The 25,171-nt window shown below is 41.4% G+C and overlaps 1 protein-coding gene across 2 annotated transcripts in view; it reads right to left on the reverse strand.

Moving 5' to 3' along the window:
- HHAT (hedgehog acyltransferase) overlaps positions 1-25,171 on the reverse strand; it is a 311,192-nt gene that overhangs the window by 175,040 nt on the left and 110,981 nt on the right. For both annotated transcript variants that reach the window (XM_081298856.1, XM_081298857.1), the window contains one exon: positions 7,047-7,197. In XM_081298856.1, coding sequence (XP_081154982.1) covers positions 7,047-7,197 — 151 coding nt within the window. The remainder of the gene's footprint in view (positions 1-7,046; positions 7,198-25,171) is intronic.

Consider the following 25,171-nt stretch of genomic DNA (forward strand, 5'->3'; position numbering starts at 1 on the left):
AAGACCCTAACACCAAAAAAATAAATAACCCAGTCAGCCAACGAGCAAAGGAACTGAACAGGCACTTCACAGAAGAAATACAATGGTCAACACATATGAAAAAATATTCAAAATCTCTAGCAATTAGAGAAATTCAAATTACAACTACATTGAGATTCTATCTCACTCCAATCAGAACAGCAATTATCAAGAATACAGTAACAATACTGGCAAGATGTAAGGGGAAAGGTACACCCATATTGCTGGTAGGACTGCAAATTAGTGTACCCACCCTGAAATATTCCTCAAATATTTGAATGGAATATTCCTCATAAATATTGGAATGGAAACGCCATTTGACCCAGTTATCATCCCACTCTTGGTCTATACCCAAAGGACTTAAAAATCAGCACACTATAGTGAGGTGGCCACATCAATGTTTATAGCAGCTGAATTCTCAATCGCTAAGGTATGAAACCAACCTAGGTGCCTTTCAACAGTTGAATGGATAAGAAGATGTGGCACATATACACAATGGAATATTAGCCATAAAGAACATTTGCCAACACATGAGTGAAACTGGAGACTAGCACACTAAGTGAAATAAGCCAATCCCAAAAAACCTAAGGCCAAATGTTCTCCGATATGTGGAAGCTAACACACTCTAAGGGAGGTGGGGGAGAATAGAAGTTCACTGGATTAGACAAAGGGGAATAAAGGGAAAGGGGATGGAAATAGGAAAGACAACAGAATGAGCAGGACACAACATTCCTAAATTCATACATGAATCCGTGACCAGTGTACTCTACATGTATAACCACAAAAATGGGATCCTAATTAGAATAAATGATATTCCATGTATGTATAATGTCAAAATATACTGTCATATATCTAAAAAGAATTAAAAATAGAAATAAAATGAATACTCCCTTTCTCCTAGGTCCATTGGTGAATACAGACCAACTCATCCTTCTTCTATCACTCTGACGTATAATTTTTAGGTATTAGTACCTAAGCCTACATCGCTCCCAGATCCCCCGAGTTCCAGATCCTATCATACAAGCCTCACATTCCAGACAGGGAGGACTGTGCTTCCGTCCACTAGAAAGACACTCAAAGGGAGCGACTAAGAACCTAGACTCTGGGGTCATGCTTGAATTCAAAGCCCAGATCTGCTACTTACTCGCTATGTGACTTAAGGTTACCCTCTGACCCAGTTTCACCATTTGTAAGGTGGAAACAATAACAGCACCTACTTCACAGGAGTGTTGTGAGGATTAAATGCTTTGAATACAAAAAAAAACACTTAGAATTGACCTGCAGAACATCTGCATGGTGTTTACTGCTGCTGTAATTATTATAATTATTTATTATTATTAAAGTTTGGGCTGTTCCGAGAGTGTGTTTCACTCCCAGCCCTTATTTAACCTTCTCATCTTTATCTAAAATAAGGCATTTCCTTTCAGGACTTCCCTCAGAAAAATCCCATCCCCAAAGACAAACAGCTGTCAGACTCCTCTCTCCTATCCAAGTCTGAACTGAATTTCTTCCAGCATTCAACCTCCTTGCTCATCTGATATCTAGGACAGAGCACAATGCCTGATCAAATAATGACAGTCATTAAGTAGGAAAGGTGTACACTCCTCACTCTAGATTCCTTACACGGAAAATTCATTCATGAAAATTGCAGGTAGACATAATATTTTGTCATACCATGTCCCAATATTTAATGAGAAAATTAAGAGATGAACCATCACCAGTGATCATGGCATGGTACACCTACAGTCTTATGTCAACACGTGCTGCAGAGAGAAATCACTCAGCTACTAGATCAGATTTGAAAAGTTTACTCTTAAGACCCAGTGATCAAAATTTCAGAGGAGTGACCATCCATCCATTCGGCACAGATTTCTTGAGTGTCACAAAATGCAAGGTAATTAGGAAGAATAACAGTGCTGATCCAAGAGGAGACATGATGGCTGCCTTCCAAAAGTTTATGATCTGGTGGGATGTGGGTAAGTGGAATGTGACTATTGCGCTGTTGAGCAATGTGTGAGCACCATATGTGTTGGTTCTATGGGGTAGGCAGTACAATATCCCTATCTTAAAAGGGAAGGAAACCAAGGATGGAGAGAAGATACTAGCTAATAAGGAGTGGAAGCAAGATCCAAGCCCAGGCCATCTGACTCCACATCTATGCAAACACCACGCTCTGGTGACCAACACCTTCTAAATGAAGGTATCCTGCTGTTCCTTGTGTCAGACTCTTCTTTCTCTAGAAGCTTTCAGTCTAAGAGCTTAGCAGTAAAGGGGGCTAGAAATTTAAAAAAAAAATCTTCCAGAGCAAAAGAAGAGGACAGACTATCTCTGAAGCAAAAATAAATTCCAGGAAGCAAAACATAATCATGGTTCATAAAATATGCCTCAACTTGGTATTTCCTTCCTACTTTGATCTATGAAGTCTGTGCTTGGAGAAAAAGGAAAGGGGTGTTAAAACATAAATGTTAGAAGGAGGAAAATGTTTTCCGAGTCTGTTGACATGGAATCATGAGAAAGCATTAACCAAGATGTAAAAAGAGGTCATATAAATGTCCAGTAGCTGGAAACCACTTGCAAAGTCATATTAAGAGTTCTGATTGGGATAAGGGGAGGTGATACTGGGAACCCCATTCTTCCATTTTGAAACCCACATCTTTCACATACTACCTACCACCCATCACTACCACATTTTCTCCCCCCTTCAACCACCCTACCAGGCTTTTCTGAGAAATTAAAGAAACTATGGAAAATTTTCTTAACTGTAATAACAATTATTAGTGAATATTTTGGCTTTGATGATATGCTTGCCCAGGATTCAGCACTTTAGTGTATGATCTTTCTTAATGCTACAACCCAGGGAAGCAATACTATGTGTAGCCCCATCTTAGCATCTCGGAAAACTGAGGCATGAGGAGGTTAACAACCTGCCCATGATGTGGGTACTGGGAGTGGAGGCACCTGTGCCTTGTGGCAGGCACCACAGCAAGACAGTCGGGAGCATAGGCACCATCTAGTGCTAGGATTTTGCTCATAGTCTCATTCAACAGATGAGGGAAATGAGACAAAAATGACTTGACCCTGGGCCCTCTTTTGAGGGCAGAACCCATGACTTCATCACTGTAGTCTATGAATCATCACATCTCTAGCTCCAAGCTGGATGGAGCTTTCCCTCACCCATCCCATTAACTCACCACTTCTCCAACCTGACCCATCAGCAGACTGGCCTCTCAGTCACCTCTGGTTTTGTTAGGTTTTCGACTCTCCCCCATCAAAAAAAAAAAATTGAGAAGCTGCCACTACCTGTGGATGTACTTCTTGTCAGGCTCAATTAATGCTCCTATCATACCTCTGGGACAAATAGTATTATCCTCCTTTTTACAAATGGAAGGATTGGCCTAGAACTTAAACGAGTTGCCCGAGTAGTTAGCAGCAAGTTCTTAGTCACTAGACTGTCTCACCAATAAAAAAAAAAAAAAAAAAAAAAAAAAGGAACAACACCCATTTCACCTTTCTTCTGGGTTTATCCCGACTCTGCTGTGCATCTAACAGTGCTTTTATCATCTACCACATGCCTGAACCAACCTAGGAAACTAAATTCTTCTATTGAACTACCAGCCCATGCAATTGGAGCCTGAACAGAAGATGGGGTTCAGACTCCTCCTCCTTCCAGGCTAAAGATATGCCCCATATATTAAGGTCTTGCAGGCACCAAACAGCACCTAGATCCTTCTGTGATAAGCAGTGATGCACGAGTTTGCGTGTGAAGACCTGAGAGCATCATAAGTCAAAAAATGCAGAGGGCAAGATTCCTGGCATAATTGAAATTGACCCATAACTCACCAGCCACCATGGGAAGTTCTATCACTTTGCAAGTTTTGCTTCCATAACTAGAAAGCAAATCAGAGGGGCATGATCAGATTTCTAATTTGAAACCTCAGACATGCAATGTCATATTTAATGACCCTGGGAAAAAGATACTCATTATAGATCTCAACCCATCTAAATTAAAACATGAAACCTAAAAAATAAAGCAGAAAATTCTTAATTTCTCTGGTCTGTGTGACCACAGGGGTGTGGGGAAATCAAGCAAGTAGGAATACGCATACTCTTGAGGGCTTTGCTGTGACTGCAACTATTTCAACAGTAATTCTATGAAAGAGAGCCAGGAGCGGGGGGGGGGGGGGGGGGGGGGGGGGGATTCATCAGGTCCTAACTTTAAGGTTTGGCCATCTGGGTGAATGGCAATTTCTCATGGCCAATTTGAACTATCGTGTCAGGGAAGATTATCTCTCTGCTGATGGCCAATTTCATCTGTTCTATGATGTAGAGCTCAGATTCCTATCAAAGGGGCAAACTGCTAGCTTCAAGTCTTCTCTCAATGCTAAGTGGACTGAAAGATGGTACAATCGATCAGCACTGTGTCCAGAGGCATAAAAGGTGCCTCTGACATGGTGGGCTAAAAATTCATCCCTCCTCATAAGTTCTAAACCCCATTCAGTATAGATTACTTTATGATTATCTGAACTTGTAGGCAATCTCCAGAGACTGTTTTAAATCTCTTCCTTCCACTTCCCACCCACCCTGTCCTTCGTGCTACTGTATAAAGACTGCTATGGCCTAGTGGAATAATCTGGATCACCAGCTTTCCCATCTGCTCATGATTAAATTCTTTCTGGACCTAAATCCAGGAAGAGGGAGCCACTTCCTGTCTGTGGCAACACCTCAATAGTCCAGAGATATTAGCATGAATTTAGCTGTTAATAGACATACCAATTCAAAACTTGTTTTCCCTAAATATGCATTGCTAAAGAGAAAAGTTGAAAACTGGGGACCAGGGTCAAGGTTATGCTAGAAAATACCAAACATGAAACATGATAAACATCTTTCTAAGGATGAAGGAACATTTGCAAACAGCACAAAAGCTTAAATAATTTTTTTTAATTCAACTACTTTGGAGCCTTCCATTATTCCCTATAGCTCAGGGACAGTTAACCTTCATTCCTAAATCCAATCATTTAATATAAAATGGTTGTTGTGTACAATAATCCAAGTGTTTGTAAGTATAATTGGCAAACTAGAAAATTCTTCAAGAAACTTAAAACCACACAAGGTTAAATCTATGTCCTTGTAGAATAAAGAAACTAGGACAGGAGTCCAGGTAGCTCCCAGAAACACCCTTTGGTCATTTTATCACCTGCCCTTGTAAATATTTTTCAGAACGAGTTCACTCCACAGGGTCAACTTAGAGCTTCCTCCCTGATGTAACTTCATTATTATTCTCTTCCCCATCTTTGTCTTAAAATTTTAATTGGGATGAAGGAGAGAGTGGTTCAATAGCCTGGAGTCTAAACTATTTGAATCCTTTCCAATCAAGACAATTAAAAAAAAAAAAAAACTCTTGGTAGACATGACCCCCTCCCCCATGCTTCATGTGGAACTAGGGGCCTTTCTGGGACAGAAAGAATGAACAAAGGACAAGACAGGCAGCCCGAGTATAAAAATGTAGTCAATTGTCTAAACTGCCTCTGTGACAATCAATGGGTTGGTATTTCCGGATCAGGAGCCTGGAGGCAGGCCTGCTACAAGAGTCATGGTTTTATGGTACGAGTGGACACTGAAAAGTCCCCAAGGAGAATGTGCTTTCCAAGAATGCATCAGCACAGGTATGCACACCGCAGAGGCACAGAAGCTGTGCTAGGCTCACATCAAACATTTAAGTCATGTCCCCAAATCATGGTGGGTCCCAACCCATTGATTCAGGAAATTACATTTATGGGTAGGTTGAAAGTTAACGGAGCTTCCAATCAGGTCCACTTTTTAAACAAAAAGCTACTCCATGGCCTTCTTGTTAGGGAGAGCCTTCTCTAATCTTGCCATGAAAACAGGGCAACCTGGTATTCAATGAAGTAATTAAGGACCAATCAAAGCAATTACTTGACATTCCCTGCAATCGCCGTATGAAATTTCTAACCCTCTCCCCAAATCAAACTAGATTTTGCACTGAAAGAGACAGATAATTTCAGCATCTATAATAAGTTATTATGGTAAACCAGCTTGTAGAGTGCAGCCCACCTCCTTTTGAAGAGCAACATTAGGTAGGACAATGTTCACTGAGCTCTTCCCTGATAGAAAATTTGAGACTTGAACAGGTCACAGGAATGAGGTGAAATGAAAATTTTGACCAGGACCAGAGGAATCCGATGAAGTATTCAGAGGACAAATTTTAAGGAGGCACTGACTAAGGTTGAGCCAGTGCCAACCCCGAGCTTTATCCACTAGGTGTGCAATTGCAAAAGCATTCCTGTCACTTGTTATACACTGAAAGTATTAGAGAAACAGCCACAAGCAAGTCCATCAAACAATGGGGGTGTGGGGCTGAGGGATCTCCTGGAACAAAAAAAACAACATCATCCAGGCCAACCCTACTTTATGGGATAAAAATCAAAAATAGTAAAAGAACTCAAAAAACCTCTCTATCCATCTGCTCTGAGCATTGGAAACGTATAAAACTAAAAGCTAATGTGTAAATATCTGCTATGTGCCAGCTGTTCTAAATGCATCAGCTTATATAATCTTCAAAACAACTCCCGTGGGTAGGTGTTATCTTTATCATTATTGTTGAAGAGATAGGAAACTAAAACAAAGATTTAGTCAGGTCACTCAGATCTAGCAAATAGCCACCGTGGCTATTCTATCATCTTGAGACACTGTATTTTAAATCAACTACAGATATCATTTTCAAAATAATATATAGTAGCCCACCCCTAATAAGAAATCACTTCAAACATAACCTTTTGTGCGCTGGCGGACAGACTTGGTGAGAAACTCGTCTTCATTAGCTTAATGATGATTTTGATAGGCACAGAAAGCCTGGATCATTGCTCTAGTAGTGGGACAAAGAAACTGAAGTGCCAAATGGGGCTTGAGTAAAGGGAAGAGCAAATAGTACTCAAACTCTTTGAAGCCAAATAAGCTGTGGTTCCTCCCACCAGACACCCCTAAAGGACTTTGGAAACCATGCAACTGACCTCCACATCCCGGTGAAGCTGAACATGGTGCTCACGCAGCGGGGGAGGGGCGGTGGGTTGAGTCCATCCAGGCGCATGAGCAGAGCTGGGACACCAAAGAGCACCAAGTACTTCACATAGAAAAAGAGCACTTGGGCCAATGCCAGTCCTCCTGAAAGGCAAAGGGGCTCATTTTTAGAAACACCAGCCAGAAGGGAAGCAGTCTCCTGGGACAGAAGAAGACAGACACCCGAGGAGCACATCACCTGCCCCACTTCTCCACCAACTCTTTTCTCCTCCACATCTCACACATTTTAAACAGTATCTCATCATGGGTTTTATTCAATAAAAATCTTGAACAAATAATGACATCTCCTTTATTATTCTGACAGGCAACAGGACCTTATAGCAATCTTTTGTTGTTGTTGTTTCTTTCAAACACATGATAGGCAAGGGAGTACCAAAAATAAAATTAAATTTAAAAAATGTTGTAGTTAAAAGCTATTAGAAAGGGAAAACTCTTCCCAATCCTTTCAAAAATCTATCAGTTCATACCCACTAGGATGGCTAGAGTCAAAAGTCAGACCAACAAGTACTGGTAAAGATGTGGGGAAACAGAACCATCATACAGATGTGTAAAACAGTATAGCTGCTTTGGAAGATAGTCCAGTGGTTCCTCCAACAATGCCACAGTTACCATCTGACCCAGGAAACCAGCCATTGGTGTGAACCCAACAGAAACACAAGCAGATCCACACAGAAATGTATACCCAATATATAGAACTCAAAGCTAAATACCAAAAACACAAATAACCCAATCAATAAATGGGCCAAGGACCTGAACAGACATTTCTCAGAAGATGATATACAATCAATCAACAAATATATGAAAAAATATTCAACACTAGCAATTACAGAAATGTAAATCAAAACCACTCCAAGATTTCATCTCCAGTCATAATGGCAGCTATTATGAAGACAAACAACAATGTATTGGCAAGGATGTGGGGGAAACGGTATACTCATACACTGCTGGTGGGAATGAAAATTGGTGTAGCCGATATGGAAAGCAGTATAGAGATTTCTTGGAAAATTGGGAATGGAACCACCATTCGACCCAGCTATCCCTCTCCTTGGTCTATACCCAAAGGACGTAAAAACAGCATACTACAGGGACACAGCCACATCAATGTTTATAGAAGCACAATTCACAATAGCTAAACTGTGGAACCAACCTAGGTGCCCTTCAATGGGTGAATAGATTAAAAAATATGGCATATACACACAATGGAATATTACTCAGCAACAAAATGTAACAAAATCATGGCATTTGCAGGTAAATGGATGGAGATACAGAAGATAATGCTAAGTGAAGTTAGCCAATGCCAAAAAACCAAAAGCCAAATGTTTTCTTTGATATGAGGAGGCTGTTCATAGTGGGATAGGGAGCGGGAGCATGGGAGGAATAGATGAACTCTAGATAGGGCAGAGGAGTTGGAGGGCAAGGGAGGGGGCATGCAGTTATTAATGATGGTGGAATGTGATGATCATTATTATCCAAAGTACATGTATGAAGATATGAATTGGTGTGAATACACTATGTATACAACCAGAGATGTGAAAATTGTGCTCTAGATGTATAATTTCAATAAGAATTGTAATGCATTCTGCTGTCATATATAAATAAAAAAATTTTAAAAATGTATACCCAGATATCCTTAGCAACATTATTCATAATAGCCAAAGGTTGGGAAGAATCTAAATTTCCATAAGTGAATAAACTCACCATGGTATATCCATACCAAGGAATATTATTCCATCTTAAGAAGGAATTAAGTACTGACACAACATGGATGAGCCTTGAAAGCATTATGCAAAGGAAAGAAGCCAGTCACAAAAGATCACATACTTCACGATTCATTCATATGAAAGTCCAGAACGGGGAAACAGAGAAAGCAGGATAGTGATTTTTGCATGCTCGGGGAAGGAACAGACATGAGGATATGGGGCAAGAAGGGGGGCAGCTAAAGGTAGAATTTGTTTTTGAGGTGGAAAAAAGTATGTAACTAGCAAGCAATGATGGTTGTATGTATCTGTAATTATACTAAAAGCCATTGAACTGTGCACTTTGAGTCGGTGAACTGTACAGAATGTAAACTGTAACCTGTTAAAAATTGTTAGGAATAAAATGAACAAAAAACTCTACAGTAGGCCCTGTGCTGGCCTCTCGGCCAGCAGGGTGTGAGCACTGGGTATGATGTGAAGCCAAGGCGGCAGTTCTGGTTCCCCAGTGGGAACACCCTGCAGCACCAGCTGGGACTTGGGGTGCTCTATGATTCCCAGCCTCCCCAGGTGTCCTGGATGACCACTTCAACCTCTTCACCCAGGAGGTAGGTAAAGGGCCTGGGCGCCATGCTGACTGGATATCATTCCTGCTGGCCTTGGCAGTGCGGTGGAGGCAGTGAGGCAGGTCTCCAGAGCAGTGTTGGCAAGGATATGGCAGAACATATTCCCAGGCAAAGCATGGCAGGCAGCCACAGAGAAGATGACCAGGGGCCATGTGCTGTCCAACCTCAAGGCCACCTTCCCCAGTGTGCAGAGAAATACTGCAGGACATGTTGGTGTAGCTGACCAGGTAATTTTCTGGAACATTCTAAAGAAAATATCTAAGCCTCAAAAAGGTGCCAACAGAAAATATTACCATCTGGCCTTCCTAATGCCACAGGAGGATCTTTGAAGAATGTCCCTACTGTGGAGTGTGTGGCTGTAAATGGTAGCTCTGTGCCAAATGAAACAAGATAATTGGGGTGACGGCAGATGGTGGTTCAAATGTGGAAACTGTAGGTTTACCTCATTGTAGGATGTACAATTAGAAGACCTCAGGAATCACTGTCTTGTTCCCTTTCAGAAGTGATGAAACAGATTCTTTAGATGTTTGGAAATATGCTGGAAAGCCTGGATACAGACTCTCATTCTTGAACATTGTGCGATAGAAGTACAAAGCTACAAAGCTAACCGGTGTGTGAAAACGTGTATATACACATTGATCACGAAGAGATATCTGTGCTAACAATACATCTTAAAAGCACTCGGGGTGCAGGGAGACATATGGCCACTCTGAGATCAGAAACATTCCAGGGCCAGAGATTGCCAGTGAAGGCTGGTGAAGGCTGGTGAAGGCTGACTCGAGCTCTTACATATAGTAGCAGCTGTGCTTAACAGCTTTGCCCTGTTAACAGGATGTCAGCTCAGGAAGAGTAAGTTGCTTTGTGCCTCAAGTACTGCCCTTAGGGCTGTGTGTACAGCTCAGTGGTACAGTGTTGCCTAGCATCCCAGGGTCCTGGGTTCAATCCCCAGCATCACCAAAATATTTTTTAAAATTTTAAAAAGCACAAGTATGAGAACTGCCATGATTTTTGTATAACTGTCATATATAAGACATATATGTTAAACCAATAGCTGAGTCTATATATATATAACCATTTGTACAAAACCCTTACCATTTGCTAGTATCTTCATATAAAATGAGGCCAAAGAAAGGATTTTGTAGAAGTGTTCAATGTAACTCTATAGCTAAATCTGAGGGGTTTTTTTTAATCCCAATATGGATAAAAACTACAAAAGCCACACATTTATTAATATGCAGCAAATACCATATTCTGTTATTGAATATTTCTATGGATTAAGACACTAAAAGTTTAAATAGCTGCTTTTTTGAACTTTTAATAAATGGTTAACAAAATTTTAAGGAAAGGATGCATAATGATATTCCTAGATTATCATTGTACAATATCTGTTAATTTTTTTTAATTGTGTTTCACCTGTGGGGTTAACTATTCTGTCTTGCTATTAATTTTCATTATCCCTATGAAAGATGCATGGCTTGTTCTTTTCCCTTGACCTAAAAATTAGTCTTGCCCTTGTAAGATTTAGTTTAAGGTTTTGGAATTCACCCTAAGGATTTTGCTACATTCTCTCAGGCACATAAGTGGCAAGAAAACAACATAACAACATTTTACTCTACCCTGACTGAAAGTCATTTGACATATATAAATGGAGTAACCCTTGGTAAGTTCAGAGATACAAAGTGTGACTGTATTTCAATTCCTAAAAACTGCTGGGTATTTCAAATATTCTTTCAACTCGTCAATTATAATTGAATTTATCTTTACCCCACCAAAAATCCATGGATAAGTTTGTGTGTTACATTCTCCCTTGACATTCATTCAAGAAACATTTACTGAGCACATGACCACTGGAATCCATTAAGGACTATAGAAAACCAACTAGAGGTCAAATTAGGTAGGAGTCAGCTTCTGTGGGCTCATGGTCCATTTTATTCACCTTTACCCTTCCCTTTTTGCCATTTTCTTTTGCCTTTATTCCCTCCACCTCCCTTCCTTAGCAAAAATCCTATCATTGAGATCCCAGCTCAAACACAGTCCTATCTCCCTCATTTAACATTGTCATTGAGCACTGAGGGCTTGGTAGGCACTGAGCAATGTAATAGTAAAAAAAGAGGAAAGACACCCACCCTTACAGAGCATTAGGGTCTGTAAGAGGAGGAGGAGACTGTAAATCAGGAGTGCAATTACATTCACACCACTGGGACAGGAAACAATCTGTACACAGTGGCTCAGACACGGTTTGTTACATATTTAATAAGTACTCATTCTGTGTTTGTGTGCCAAGCACGACTCTAAGTGTTTAATATACATCAAAAGACACTGTCAAGAATCAACCAAAAAAAATAAACAAATCGAATTCTAGATTAATAAGCTAGGAAGAATGGCAGAACATATTCCCAGAAATGGCTACAACCACGTCCTCCATCCCACATGCTCTCCTGCAAGGTGACCTTCCCTTTCCCACCATTGAAAGCAAGTCTGGAATTTCTTCTGTGTCTACAGAAGAAATAATGCTATTTGTTATTTTGAATAAATGTCCCACAAAGGCTCATGTGTTGAAGTCTTGTTCACCAGTCTATAGCACTATTTGTAGACAGTGACACCTTGAAGAGATGGGAGAAAGTTAGATCACAGGAGGCATGGCCTTGAAGGGGATATTGGGACACTGGTCCTTTCTTCCCTCCCCACCTTCTCCCCCTCCATCTCCAGCCACTATGATGTGCTGCCTCATCAACCATGGACTGAATCTCCAAAATGGAGCAAAAATAAACCGTTCTTTTAAGTTTATTATCTCAGGTGTTTCTTTACAATAACAGAAGACTAACACAATTTCAGTTTCAAGTATAGCCTAACATTGGCCTGGCACCTTCCGTTTCCTGCCCCTTAGAATGCTTCCCCTGCCCCCACTAGAGATTGAACCCAGAGATTCTTCACCACAGAGCCACATCCCCAGCCCATTTTGTTTTTTATTTTAAAACAGGGTCTCACTAAGTTGCTTAGGACCTCATTAAGTTGCTGAGGCCGACTTTGAATCTATGATCCTCCTGCCTCAGCCTCCTGAGCCCCTAGAATTGTAGGAGTACACCCAGCTGGAATGCTTACTCTTAAGATACATCCTTTTGTAATGCAGCTGCTTTACTGTTAGAAGCACATACCCCATAGATCACATGAAGAAGTTCTGGTGGACAGCATCAGCTGAGCTTCTAGCTGATGGCCAGCCTCAACTGCCAACCAAGTGAAAAGCCATCTTGGATGTCCTGCCCAAACTAGCCTGCAGAAGGCTGCAGCACCAGCTGATGTCTGACTGAACCCTAGGAGAGACCCCAGGCAAGAAATACCCATTCAAGACCAATCAACCAACAGATCAGTGAGAGAGGAAGCCATTATTGTAAGCTAGTAAATTTTCACATGATTATTCAGTAACAGCCAACTGAGAGGATAAGAAATTTAATGGAAAAAGCCAAACTGAAGAAGCTCATAAAATACTGAGACAGCAGATGCTGCTGTTTTGAAGTTGGAAATCAGAGTGATCTTCATTGAAATAAGCATATTTCAGCAAAAGTCTGAATGGGGTGAGAGGTCAGCTATGCAGCCACCTTAGACTACCATCATACTTATACGATTGTCACATCAGATCACGCACAGCTATCCTGCTTGTTCACAAGCTCAAGATTAAAACTGGTGTCTTGCACCTTTTGTATTCCCAGCACCTGATATCTGCTAGGAGCCACAAGCAAATAATATGATCCATGGCACCTTTGGTTGTAAAGCGACGCCAGCTAGCCACTGAGATGATATGATTATGTTAAGATTTACATTCATATGGAAATTGGACTCCTGTTCACCTTGGCCTGCTACGGGACCCATGTTACGGGACTCCTGGAGAGTTCCCATTGGTTGGGGAAGGATAGTAGGAGGGAATTCCAGGGGAGGTTGGGGGGGGGGCCGGTTCCTGGGCCGGCGGTTCCGGTAGACGCGCGCGTGGGTGGACCGATTCTGGCTTGCCGGCGCCTACGGAGTATTGGCGGCTTTTTCAAAAATAAAGTTTTGTTCCTGCTTGAGTGGCTTGTGATTCTGTGCCCAGCCAAGACTGCGGCAATTGGTGGCCCGTACGGGGATATCTGGTAAATAGTTGATGTTTGACAATTCAGTTATTTCTCAATGAGGCATTTAATGACTCACTTAAAGCATGAAACTACCCACATCATGACTTTTCTGGAAACAGTACTGATAGTCTATCATCAGCTTGGAGGATTGTTGAGTTGCTACTGAGGCTTAGATCTGCCAAACAGGAGTCTTCTGTGGGTTTGGGACTTTGCCTCCCAGTATCAAGAACACGAGTGAGGACAGGAAGTCCTCACAGTTTGCTACTGTGTGGAAGTTACTAGAGGAGTGGTTACTTCTGCCTACCAGCAGGCAGGGCCACCTCCAATTGCAAGTGTGTCAAACGTACCTCCTCTAAAACAATTTAGCTCTCCCCCTCAAAACTAGAAACAGCATATTTTCAAGACAGAAGATGAATGCCAAGTGCTATAGAGTCCCAGGAGGAGGAGGACTAAGGAACAAAAGCCACCTCAACTCCTGGAGCTCGTCCTTCCCAGATTGATGTACCCACGTACTCAGCTCTCTCCCCTATTACCCCACCACAATTTTAACTGACAGCAATTGGCTTCTACCTAGCTCTCACCTCTAGTTCTCAAATGAGCTGCTGAAGATCTTACCCTGAAGGGAGTAGGAGTAGGAAGGAGGAGGCAAGACCCATTCCAATTTTCCTGCCCTGACTTTCCCACCCTTGCTGGACTTCCCTCATTTTACCCACTTACTCCTTCACTTTCTTCTTGCTCACACTCATTCTTCTGCCAACACATTCATATCCTCCATTTTTTTTCCTATCAAAATCCTACCTTTCTTCAAGGTGCCACCTAAATACCATTATTTCATAGTTTTTCCTCAATGCCACAGCCACAAGAGTCACATGCTATCCTGCAACAACATAACATGGTAGAGCTTTCTGTGAAATACTGTTATCTATTAGCTCTGTGGGGCAGAGACCATGGCTGGCTTCTTCTCAACCTTCTGGGTGCCAAGCAGTGCCAGACACATAGTGATAAGAAGCAACATTTGCTCAATGAATGAATAAGCTAAGAGAATGAATGCATTTGCACACATGATATCTCACTCTTAATTTTTGCCCAACCTTGTGCCATATTTATTATTGGTTCTACATATCATCTTAAGAAAGATTAATAAGAATTAAATGACCTTTTAAAGTCTTAGAGTTAATAACATGTGGGACTTGAACCCAGTTCTCTTGGCTCCAAAATCAGTTGATTATTTCCCACAAAATGTGATGCTTCTAAAATGTATACATTCTGTAACATTCACATATCTAGAAATATGTGTTTTTTCTTTATGTAAAAACGTTATATAGATTTAATATTTCATATTTTATAATTTCAATTCTAATATCAACTATATTATTGCGGTTTAGACATGCGGTGTCCCCCAAAGGCTAATGTGTGAGACAAGAAAGTTCAGAGGTGAATTGATTAGGTAAGGCTGTCATAACCCAATCAACACATTAATCCACTCATAGGGATTAACTGGGCAGTAACTATAGGCAGGTAGGGTGTGGCTAAAAGAAGTAGGCCACTGGGGATATGCCTTTGGGGGTTATATTTTGGCCCGGTAAACACAGTTCTGCTTCCTGATACCATACCCTGACCCACTTTCCTCCTCCACACTTTTCCACCATGATGTTTTGCCTCACCTTAGGCCCAGAGCTTTGGAGTCGGCATCTACAGACCGAGACCTCTGACACCATAAACCAAAATTAATTTTCCCTCCTCCCATTATTCTTGTCAGGTCTTTTAGTCACAGCAATGACAAAAGCCAACCAAAACATCATGCACGAGAAAGTGACATTAACATCTCTATTACACATTACCTCATAGTTATTTTTGTACTTGCTTGTATTGTCTACCAGATTATAGGATGCTCCAAGCCTATCCCCAGATGGTTGAATATTAGGCCTCCAAGTAGCAGGTGCTCATTTGAGAGTAGCTTGTCCAGTAAATGTTGCCAAAGATAACATTTTCTTCAGGGGGAACACAAGGGTTGAGTTGTATTAAATACCCTTTTGAATTCTTAGCTTCCCCCACAGAATTGGGGAACAATTCAGTAACTGCGTCATGAAAACCCTTTACAAAACACATTATGTCAGGGTTTGTCCAAGATCAGAGATAGATGTCCTCCAGCTCTGTCAGACAGCTGCTGAACAGCCATCTTTGCATTGGAGCCCTGCTGTTGCAATTCTCACAGTGAGCATAACAGACCAGTTCCAGCTTCACTTGACATCAAGGAGCATGTTGTCTCTGCTTCTAGAAGCTTGTGCCACCCTTACCCACCCCTACACACCCTCATCTCCAGCTGGTCCTGGGCTCCACCTCAATTCACAGCCTGACCTCTGATCTGGACCTTTTCTGCTCAACAATAAATGATTCCAATCACTTTCGCATCATTCACATCTACTCAAAACCTTGTTTAACTACTTTACGATTAAGTCCTTTCATATTCAGAAAGCTTACTTTTTTTTTTTTAAAACCAAGCTGCTTCTCACATGAAGTTTCCTGTAAGAACCTTTCTTTCACCTGTGACATCTGGCATCAGTATTAGAAATATAAAGATTAACCAAGAAGAAAACAAACCAGGAACCACAGGATGAAGTAGAAGTGCCGTGATAGAGACAGAGATTTTCCCTTCCAGCTTAGGCATAAAGAAGAAAAGGTAATGTCCCACAAAAGTCAACGTGAGTGGTCAGTCACTGTGATTTACCGATTTCTGTAAAAACATTAAACAAAAGATAGCTATTGCCTTACAGTAGTTACATGAGGTTCCTTGTCAGAAAAATATATATATATATATATATCAGTGCCATGAAAAACAAGAGTCACTAAGTGTGATTGATGGGGAAGAGTGAGGCGATAAGCAGCACTGAGGAATGGGCCACCAAGAACTCTACAAGTGCTAGAATCAAAAAGAAGAGCATGCTGATGAGACATGCCTCTCCTAAGTCGAGGAGGGAACAGGAATTCGGTTATTTCTAGTCTTTGAATCCTACAAATGACTACAGCAAAACCCATCCATCTAGAAGTTACTGTCCCTACCTGCTGGGCTCGGCAGGACAACTGGCCTGTTTCAAGCGGATACTGGTTGGAACCCAGGAGTACGGATTCATCCACTGCAAGATTCTAAGCTGAATCTCTAAGGTGAACATCAGGAATTTATCTACCTGTACAGTTTGTATCATAAAATTCCCTACTGTAGGACATGTAGACAGAAAAATCAACAAAGAAACTGAAATTAAATTGCACCCTATACCAAATGGACTTAACAACCATCTATGGAACATGCCATCCAACGGCTGCAGAGTACACTTTATTCTCATCAGCAAGTTGAACATGCTTCAGGATAGAGTACATAATAGGCCACAAGGAGCACACTGCCTGCAAAGGTATCTGAGAAACAACTGAGGTTGCCCAGAGTTGCTCACCCTGATTCTCTGCAAACAAATTTGCTGTGAGTTGGTTCGAGCAGATACTAAGTCCAAGAAGTGGAAGTCCAAGAAGAGAGGCCACCATCCAGACAGGACAGGCAATGTGAAAGATGGGACAGGCAGGCAAGTACTTGGGCTCCTATCTTGCTGGTCATCAACACACCATCAGTTACTCCCAGAGGGTGATACCAGTCAAGAGAGAAGTCTTGGCTTGAAGAAGCCCAGAAAGGGGCTTCACCTCTGACCTGCTATCTGGCCTCTATCATTCTCCCTTGCCTTGTCCCCAAGTGACCTGAGCCAGCAGTCAGTGAAAAGCACTCTTCGCCAGACAACCACAAACCAAACTGCGTCTTTTTCCATATTACCTCTAACCTTAGATTGATTCAGTGTAAGAAAAGAGTGGTTATTAACTCAGAAACCCAAAGGGGAGTTCGTGTTTCGAGGTACTTAATCTTTGGACCTATTAGACATGGGAAAATCCAGTTTTAAGTGTTTTCTTCTTACAGTCGTTAAAACACTAAAGTTTCTCTCTCCCAAGAAAAGGCGTGTTGCTGGGAGAAAATTCTTACCTAGGTATAAAGTTCTGGGGGTTGCTTTGTGGTGCTGGGAGCTCAGGGCCTCATGCTGGCCGGACACACATTCAACCACTGAGCCACATCCCCAGAACCCCAAGGTAGAATGTTAGATCCTATTTGCCCATCCTCTTTGTCTATTAATGTCTTGGAGAAAATGGTTGTAAGTCATGATATATCACACTCACCAAAATTATAATTATCCAATAAAAACATATAATACTTCACAAAACGTATCTTAAATCAAGGTGTTCTAGAAGTATTTCTATATGGTAAAATGAAAATTTTTTTCACTGACTATTAGTAAAACAGAACAGAGTTTAGCTTCACATAGGCCCTTCCCCATCTTCTTCATGACATGCCTAGTGCCGTCAGTCTGTACTTGATCCAAGAAACATCAGGGAAAAAGGCCTCACCCAGCAGAGGCAAAGTAACAGCATGCACACTCAGCTATGCAAGACTCAAGCCATGTGGGGAAAGGAGAGAATTCATACAGGGCCAAGTAGTCTGAAAATTCTGAAAAGCAAATTTTTCAAGTAGGGACTCTCACTTGCTTTGCTGAGGAGAAATGCTCTAAAAACCCTGTGCAAAAAGAATTGGAAATTACCAATTAAAGGATTCTACTTGAAACCCTTCAAGGAAGCAAAGAATCCCTTTAGGAAGCAAATAATTGCCTCCCTAAGGTGTCTAACATATTTAGGTTTCCATAATGTTATCTTGGCTTAAACAAAAAAGATACTTACTTTATGTATCTAAGAAGTTATCTGTATGCCAACTTACTCGGGCACAATAATGGTTTAAGTAGAGCTCAGTAAGGATCCGTATTCTTCAATTCTGCTATTGGGGCAAGAGGAGTGGTAGCAGGGTATAGTTGAAGTTTTATTAAAGGACTGTCTTGAGACCTGATACCCTTTAGACTGCCACATCAAGCAGACATCTCTTCCATTCTGCAAGCATGCACCATGAAATTATCCTCACACCGCATGGAACATCTGTAATTGAACAGTCAAGTTCCACAGTAGTAAATCCCAGAGTAGCTTTGGATTCACACTGCATTAATTTTAAATAACCTCTGGATTCTAATCCAAGACGAGAATTTATAAAACTTAATTTTTTCCACTGTATCTTAACAAGGCTTAGAATGTCTAATGTCTCAAAAGGGTGGAAAAAAGTAAAAAAATTGTATGCTACCTGACATATGTTCATGTCCCCAGTTTTCACAACAAATATTAGGTGCCAAATGTCTTACCCCTTTCTTTTTGGGATTTTGTAGAATAAGCAAATAAATGACTTGGTTAGCATTTCATTACCATTTAGATAGGCACACAGCCATTATTTCAACAAGTCACCAGCTGGTGCTTAAGCACTGAGCTTAAAAACCCCTCTGTCTCTTGTCACTTAGGAGATAGGTTTTTTGAACTTCAGCCCATGCATAGTTAAACCTTCCGTAATGGACTCTCAAGTATGTTCTGTAATCTTGGAACAACTAAGTTATTATTTTCACTTACTCATCTTTTCTCACTCAACTCCGAGACTCCCTGACAATCTCCCCTCCGCCCCCATAATTTCATACACCTGAATTTACCATGGAAAAAACACCATTCAATGACGAATTCAAGAAAGGTGATCTTTCTGAGCTTTTGAAGAAGAACCACAGCCTCCTTTGCTCCACTTAATCCTAGACTGTCAAATTGGAGTATGGTTCCACTGTGCCATATTTGGTCTTCTTAAAATATTCTCAAGTTCAAAAGTAGGAGTTCTTATCTTTTAGAGATACTAATATTTATGAATAATAAGATATATGGGATTTTCTTCAAAACAATATGAGAGTACAGATGAAAGAAAATTGGCCAAGAGTTGGTCACTGATGTACCTAGAGGATGAAGACTTGGAGGTAAATTCTAAATCTATATGGTTTTATTCTTTTTTGTGGGGGTGAGTACCAGAGATTGAGCCCAAGGGTGCTTAACCACTGAGCCATATCCTGCATCCCCAGCCCTTTTTAATATTTTGAGTCAGGGTCTCACTAAGTTCCTTAAAGCCTTTCCAAGTTGCCGAGGTTGGCTTTGAACTTGAGATCCTCCTGCCTCAGCCTCCTGAGCTACAGGGACTACAGGCATACACCATCACACCAGGCTAAATCTAAAAGTATTGTGTGAAGCATGAGTTAGCTACATAAAAGAAACCTCAAGCAAAATCATGTACAAAGCCTGAAGACATGAGGCAGCCCAGACAGCCAAAGTGGGGTGGGGAAGCATATGCAGGAATGGGGACCTCCGTAACAAAGAAGACGATTGGTCATGGTAAGATATTAGTGAAAGACCTGTGAAATTTTGCAAATAATATTTGCTGTTTTAGAAATATCAGTCTGTAAGAAAATGGGGGTGGATTTTATTAAGAAGGGCAGAAGTAGGAGGTGGACAAAGTCCAGGAGTAGGGATAGGTGAGACCCAATCCCCAGTTTTAAGCTATTTGTGCAGTTGCTGCCAAACATTTATCAAAATCCTCTAATATGCACAAACGCCTTATCTGAGCATACTTTTGTTTGGGGCCTATGGTTATTATACATGGCATGTGTGTACAAATTGAGAAAAATAGACAAACAGTACATGGTAATCAGGGAGGTGTACATTGAGGCCAGCAAGATGATCCCTAAGCAAAGTTCCACAAAGGCGTAAGACCAGGGACAGATGCAACTACGAACTAGACATCTCAGCACAGCACTGGGCTCTTCTGAGGCCAAGGAACAGAGTCAAGCCCATCTGGTCTAGAAATTAAGGGGCTGGAGACCCTCACTGCTGATACCCAATGACAATCTCATCTATGGCCTATATATAAAAATATGTTCTTCATAGAATATAAAAACAAGAGGAAAATTGGGGAAATTTGACATTTCACAGAATTCCAAAAAAAGTTTAAAGTGATAACAAGGATATCATGAAAGCTGGGTGAGTATGGCTATTCTGGTAGATCACCTCTCTCATATTCAAGAGGCACTACCCGCTCCTCATGTCAATTCCCTGTCAATTGTCCAGGAGAGGCTGAATATTAGACTAACGGAATTTTGTCTGATTAAAATTGCTCAAATCACTAGCTAGGTTTTACTGCCCCCTCCTGGCCCTTTCCAGTATATCTACCCCGAACGACTAATACTGATAACATACTCAAATCATTGTATTTAGGAATATACAACCAAGTAAAGCATCAAACCATGACTCCTTCACAAATAAAAAGCTAACCTACTTGAGTGGGAAACCCCAATCAAGGCAAGTGACCACCCAGAAATATCCCTTTAAGACATCCCAGCTAGGTCCCCAATTTTTCAGGTCAGGATCCATCAGCAGCCTGAAGGCAGATGCATGTTAGCATAGATGCATGGAAACAGATCTAGAATACTGAAATTTCAGTTTGTCAATTAAGGATGAGAATTATTACCTCCGAGGTAACAGGCCTCCCCTCTTCCGGTGAGAGTCTATTTTCTAATTGGGCCATATAGGAAATCAAATCATGTATTCAGTTGCTTTGTGAAGAGATAGATGCCAGAGAACTGGCCAGAAAACATGAATCTATAATGCCATCAAGCTCTGGATGATATGTTCAGGGGCCTTGTCTTAAGCCCTAACAAGTAAATTATTAGATGAGAATATCCTTCCCCAGCCAGCTTGAGTGGGCATTGTCAGAACTTGCCTTTGGGATGTTTCCTTGTCTAGTTTCAACCAACCAACTCCCTTCCTGGTTGGCAAAATCTTTCCATGGGTATGATAAAGACTCAAAAATGAAGCTATAATCAGTCAAGTGCTGACCAACATGGACTATGCATTGACATAGAGCCTGCTCTTCGTATGGGCTATATTTCCAGTATTTCCTTGGAAATACTTTGGAGGTACCTTCATCATAGTCTGATATACTCCCAATAAATGAACTAGACATCTAAGCAGAGCACTGCATAGATGTCTAGTTTATTGGGAGTGACAATTTCCATTTGTTTAATGATGACAAATTTACAAAGAGTTATCACAGCTACTCCTCCCAACCACTGAATGGGGTTCTTTGGATAAGTACTGACATTGCTATTTTACAGATAAGACAGATTCCGATAGGATAAATGATGTTTCCAAGGTCACAGAATTAGCGAATGTAGAGTTAAGACTAAAACTCACGTATTCAGATCTTAAATGATTCTGTTGAAAACATCTGCTCTTAAGAGCAAACAGGAGCTTTGCCTGACCAACTGCACTATTCCTATATTCAGCAGGTATGTATGGAGTGTCAATACTAGCTACCACTGTTGTAGGCACTCGGGACGCCACCATGAGAGAGTTCAGTAAGGTTCCTACTTCCATGGAACATACATTCAAAAAACGGAAGGCAAGAACAGAGGACAATTTCAGATGGTGATGAGTCCTATTTTTGAGACCAAAACAGGGGAAAGCAAAACACTTCCTGGCTATTCTGTTTGGATCACCAGAGAAAGCTTCTTTTAGGAAGTGACATTTAAGCCGAGATGGAGATGACAAGAGGGCGTAAATGATGAAGGGAAAGTGCATTCTAAAAAGAGTGTAAAAACACTGTAGGATGGGATCATGCCCGCTATGTCTGAAGACGAGAAAGAAGCCCAGTGTGCTAGAACAGAGAGGGAAAGGAGTGTGCAGAGGGTGGGCAGGAGCCAAACCACATGGTGTTTTGTTAAGGAGGTGCAGTCTGGCTTTACTCTAAACACAATGGAAAGCCATTCCAACAGTACAGCTGTATGCTGCTCTTGAATGAGGTCACACTACTCTAGAACAGGTTTTACACTCCAGGATTCAAACTTCCCATCATCTTACTCTTCCTAGAACACATTTCAAGTCTTTATTCATATAGTGTTCCATAAAATGGGAAATATTTGAAAGACTTCAAACGTAATCTATCCTGCAAGAAGGAAAGGGGGTTGTTCCATCTAAACACCCATATTTATAAGTGGTAGGTCCATAACTTCTGCATTCAGGGAAATTGGGTCCCAGGAAGCCCTGCAAGACTCCCTGAGGCACCAGTTGTCTTTTAGAAGGACTCGGTTAAGTGAGGCTAGGCAGACAGGGCTCCGTGCCTCATTTGTCAGGGGCAGCTCCCTGAGGCTATGGCCCATCAAGCCCTTTCAAAGTCTGTGGCTTAGAGAGAAGCCTTACTACCACTTTTCCAGACTCACAGATCAAATATATAACTGATCTACAACAAAAAGGAAGTTCAAAACTCCCCAAGAGTGGGCACAGGGAAAGCATCAGAGAAAAGGGTAATATGGGATAGTGTGGTAGTTAATATGAGTTGTCAACCTGACTGGATTAAGAGATGCCCAAGATTAAGAGGATTTTGGGTTTGTCAGTAAGGCCAATTTCTAGGAACAATTGGCATGTGGGATAGCAAACTAAGGGGGAGACCCACTCTAAATGCGGGCAGCACAGTCCAACAGGTTCGGGACCTGGATGAAGCAAGGAACTAAAAGGAACCCTAAATAGCACAACGATAGAAATGAAATCTAAAGAACAAAACAAGTTACAAGTTCAATCCAGGCTCCATGGCCAAGAGACAATCCCATACTGTGGAGAAAAGGTAAGCAAGAAAGTGCCAGTATCCGCAATCATAGAAGCAGACCTGTAGTCTTAATGGCATGAATTCTAAAGTTCTCGTGAGCTTTAAATTCAATCTGAAGAGCTGGCTGGCTGGTCTGACTGCTGTACTCCAAAAGAGGAGATTAGGTTTGCTCTATCCCTTAATCCAAACTGCTACAACAGCCACTAGAGGATACCTGGCCTAAGGAACCAGAAGCCAATGTTGAGGCCACAAGAAGTGTTGGACCTATGCACACCTGGAAGGGCAGAAGACAGCCCCCTCAGCATCCTGCCACTTCAGAACCAACAGCTTTCACAATCATGTGAACAAATCCCCTCTGGGCTCTCCCTTTGACAATTATGGAAGGTCTCCTCCCCAGCATATAGCTTTTGGAGAATATTGGCTGTCACTGCCTCAAATCTGGCACCACCTGTACTCATCCTGTAGAACCAATGGAGAGCATTTCTACTCAGTCATGGCCTCCTTTGAACTACAGCTGCTGGTACAAAAAGTCCAGCACCACTCAACCTTGTCTCTTGGGACCAGAGGAAGGTTCCACCTATGTCCTACAACTCCAGGACCATAGCTACTAATGTCATAAGCCTCAGGCCCACCATTCTTTCCCTTTGTGACCTAAGGCTACTCCCATCCATATCCCGCAGCTCTATGACCACAGTGACCAAAGTCATGGACCCTAATGCCACCATGCTCAATTTGCAGGGCCTAGGGAAGGTCTTCTCCACATACTACTTCTCCAGGAGCACGGATACCAGTGCCATAAGCTAAAATGTTATATGCACACTGGGGGACCCAGAGGAGTCTCCTCTATAGCTGATGATGCTGAAAGCCATGTCTTTACTTGATTTTATCCCTTGGAACATAGAAAAGATCTCTCTTGGGTCCTACAACCTCAGTACCAACCACAATCACCCCATAGAACCTAGGGAAGGTCCCCATCACAATCCATGATCTGAAGCAAGTAGTTACCAGTGCTACAGACCCAAGAATCACCTACGCTCATCCTGTAGGACCTTGGGAAAGTTTCATCCCATCTTGTGGCTCCAGAACTATGGGTGCTATTGTCATAGGCCCAGGCATCCCCTGCATTCATCTTGCAAAACTTGGGGAAGATTTCTTTCACATTCTGTGGCTCAGAAATTATGGCAGCTGTTGCCATAATACTTGCGCTTGCCCCAAAGGATCTGGTGATAGTACTTTTCACATTCTGTACCACCAAGATTATGACAGCTATTTCCACAAGCCCCAGCACCACTAGTGCTCGACTCTGTGGCACCTGAGGACACACACCTTTGGAAATCTGTCTTCTGCAAAGTGTTACAACTTACTCCATGAACCACTACAGTCTAGACTATTAAGGCACTCAGACCTCATTGACATCAGTCAAAGCTGAGGAAATCACACAAAGTCTACATGTTTGAGCTCCCCTATAACCAAACCAAAGCACCTACCCAATTGATGCTCTATATCATATCTAAGTGAGAAAACCTGTCCTATAAAGGTTACTCCATAAAATTGGAAAAGGCCGCTGTTGCACCAGATGTGCAGATATGAATGTAGTATCACAAAAAGGAAACAAGACACCTTCAATGAAAAATAATTCTCCAGAAACATACCAATTTGGAAAATACATGAATTTCCTGAAAAATAATTCAGACTAAAACTAAGAAAACTCAGATACAAAAGAACACAAATAGACAATAAGAAGTACATTAGAAAAGTAATTGAGGATATTAATAAGAAATTTGCCAAATATAAAAATCCTAAAAAAGAACCAATCATAAATCTTAGAGCTAAAACAATGGGGAGCTTTTACAACCTAAAGGATACCATTAAGTAAACAAAACTAGGAATTCGAAAGCACCAAATACCCATTTTGTGAATAGACAAAAACTTCCCAAATCTTCAAAGCAGTATAGCATCCAGATATAAAAAGTGCAAAATTCCCCCAATTAGATTCAATCAAAAAAAGACTTTCATCAATATATACTTTTATCATTGTGAGTA

This window comes from Spermophilus citellus (genome assembly GCF_964194105.1).
Source record: "Spermophilus citellus genome assembly, chromosome: 6".
Classification (NCBI taxonomy): Eukaryota; Metazoa; Chordata; class Mammalia; order Rodentia; family Sciuridae; genus Spermophilus; species Spermophilus citellus.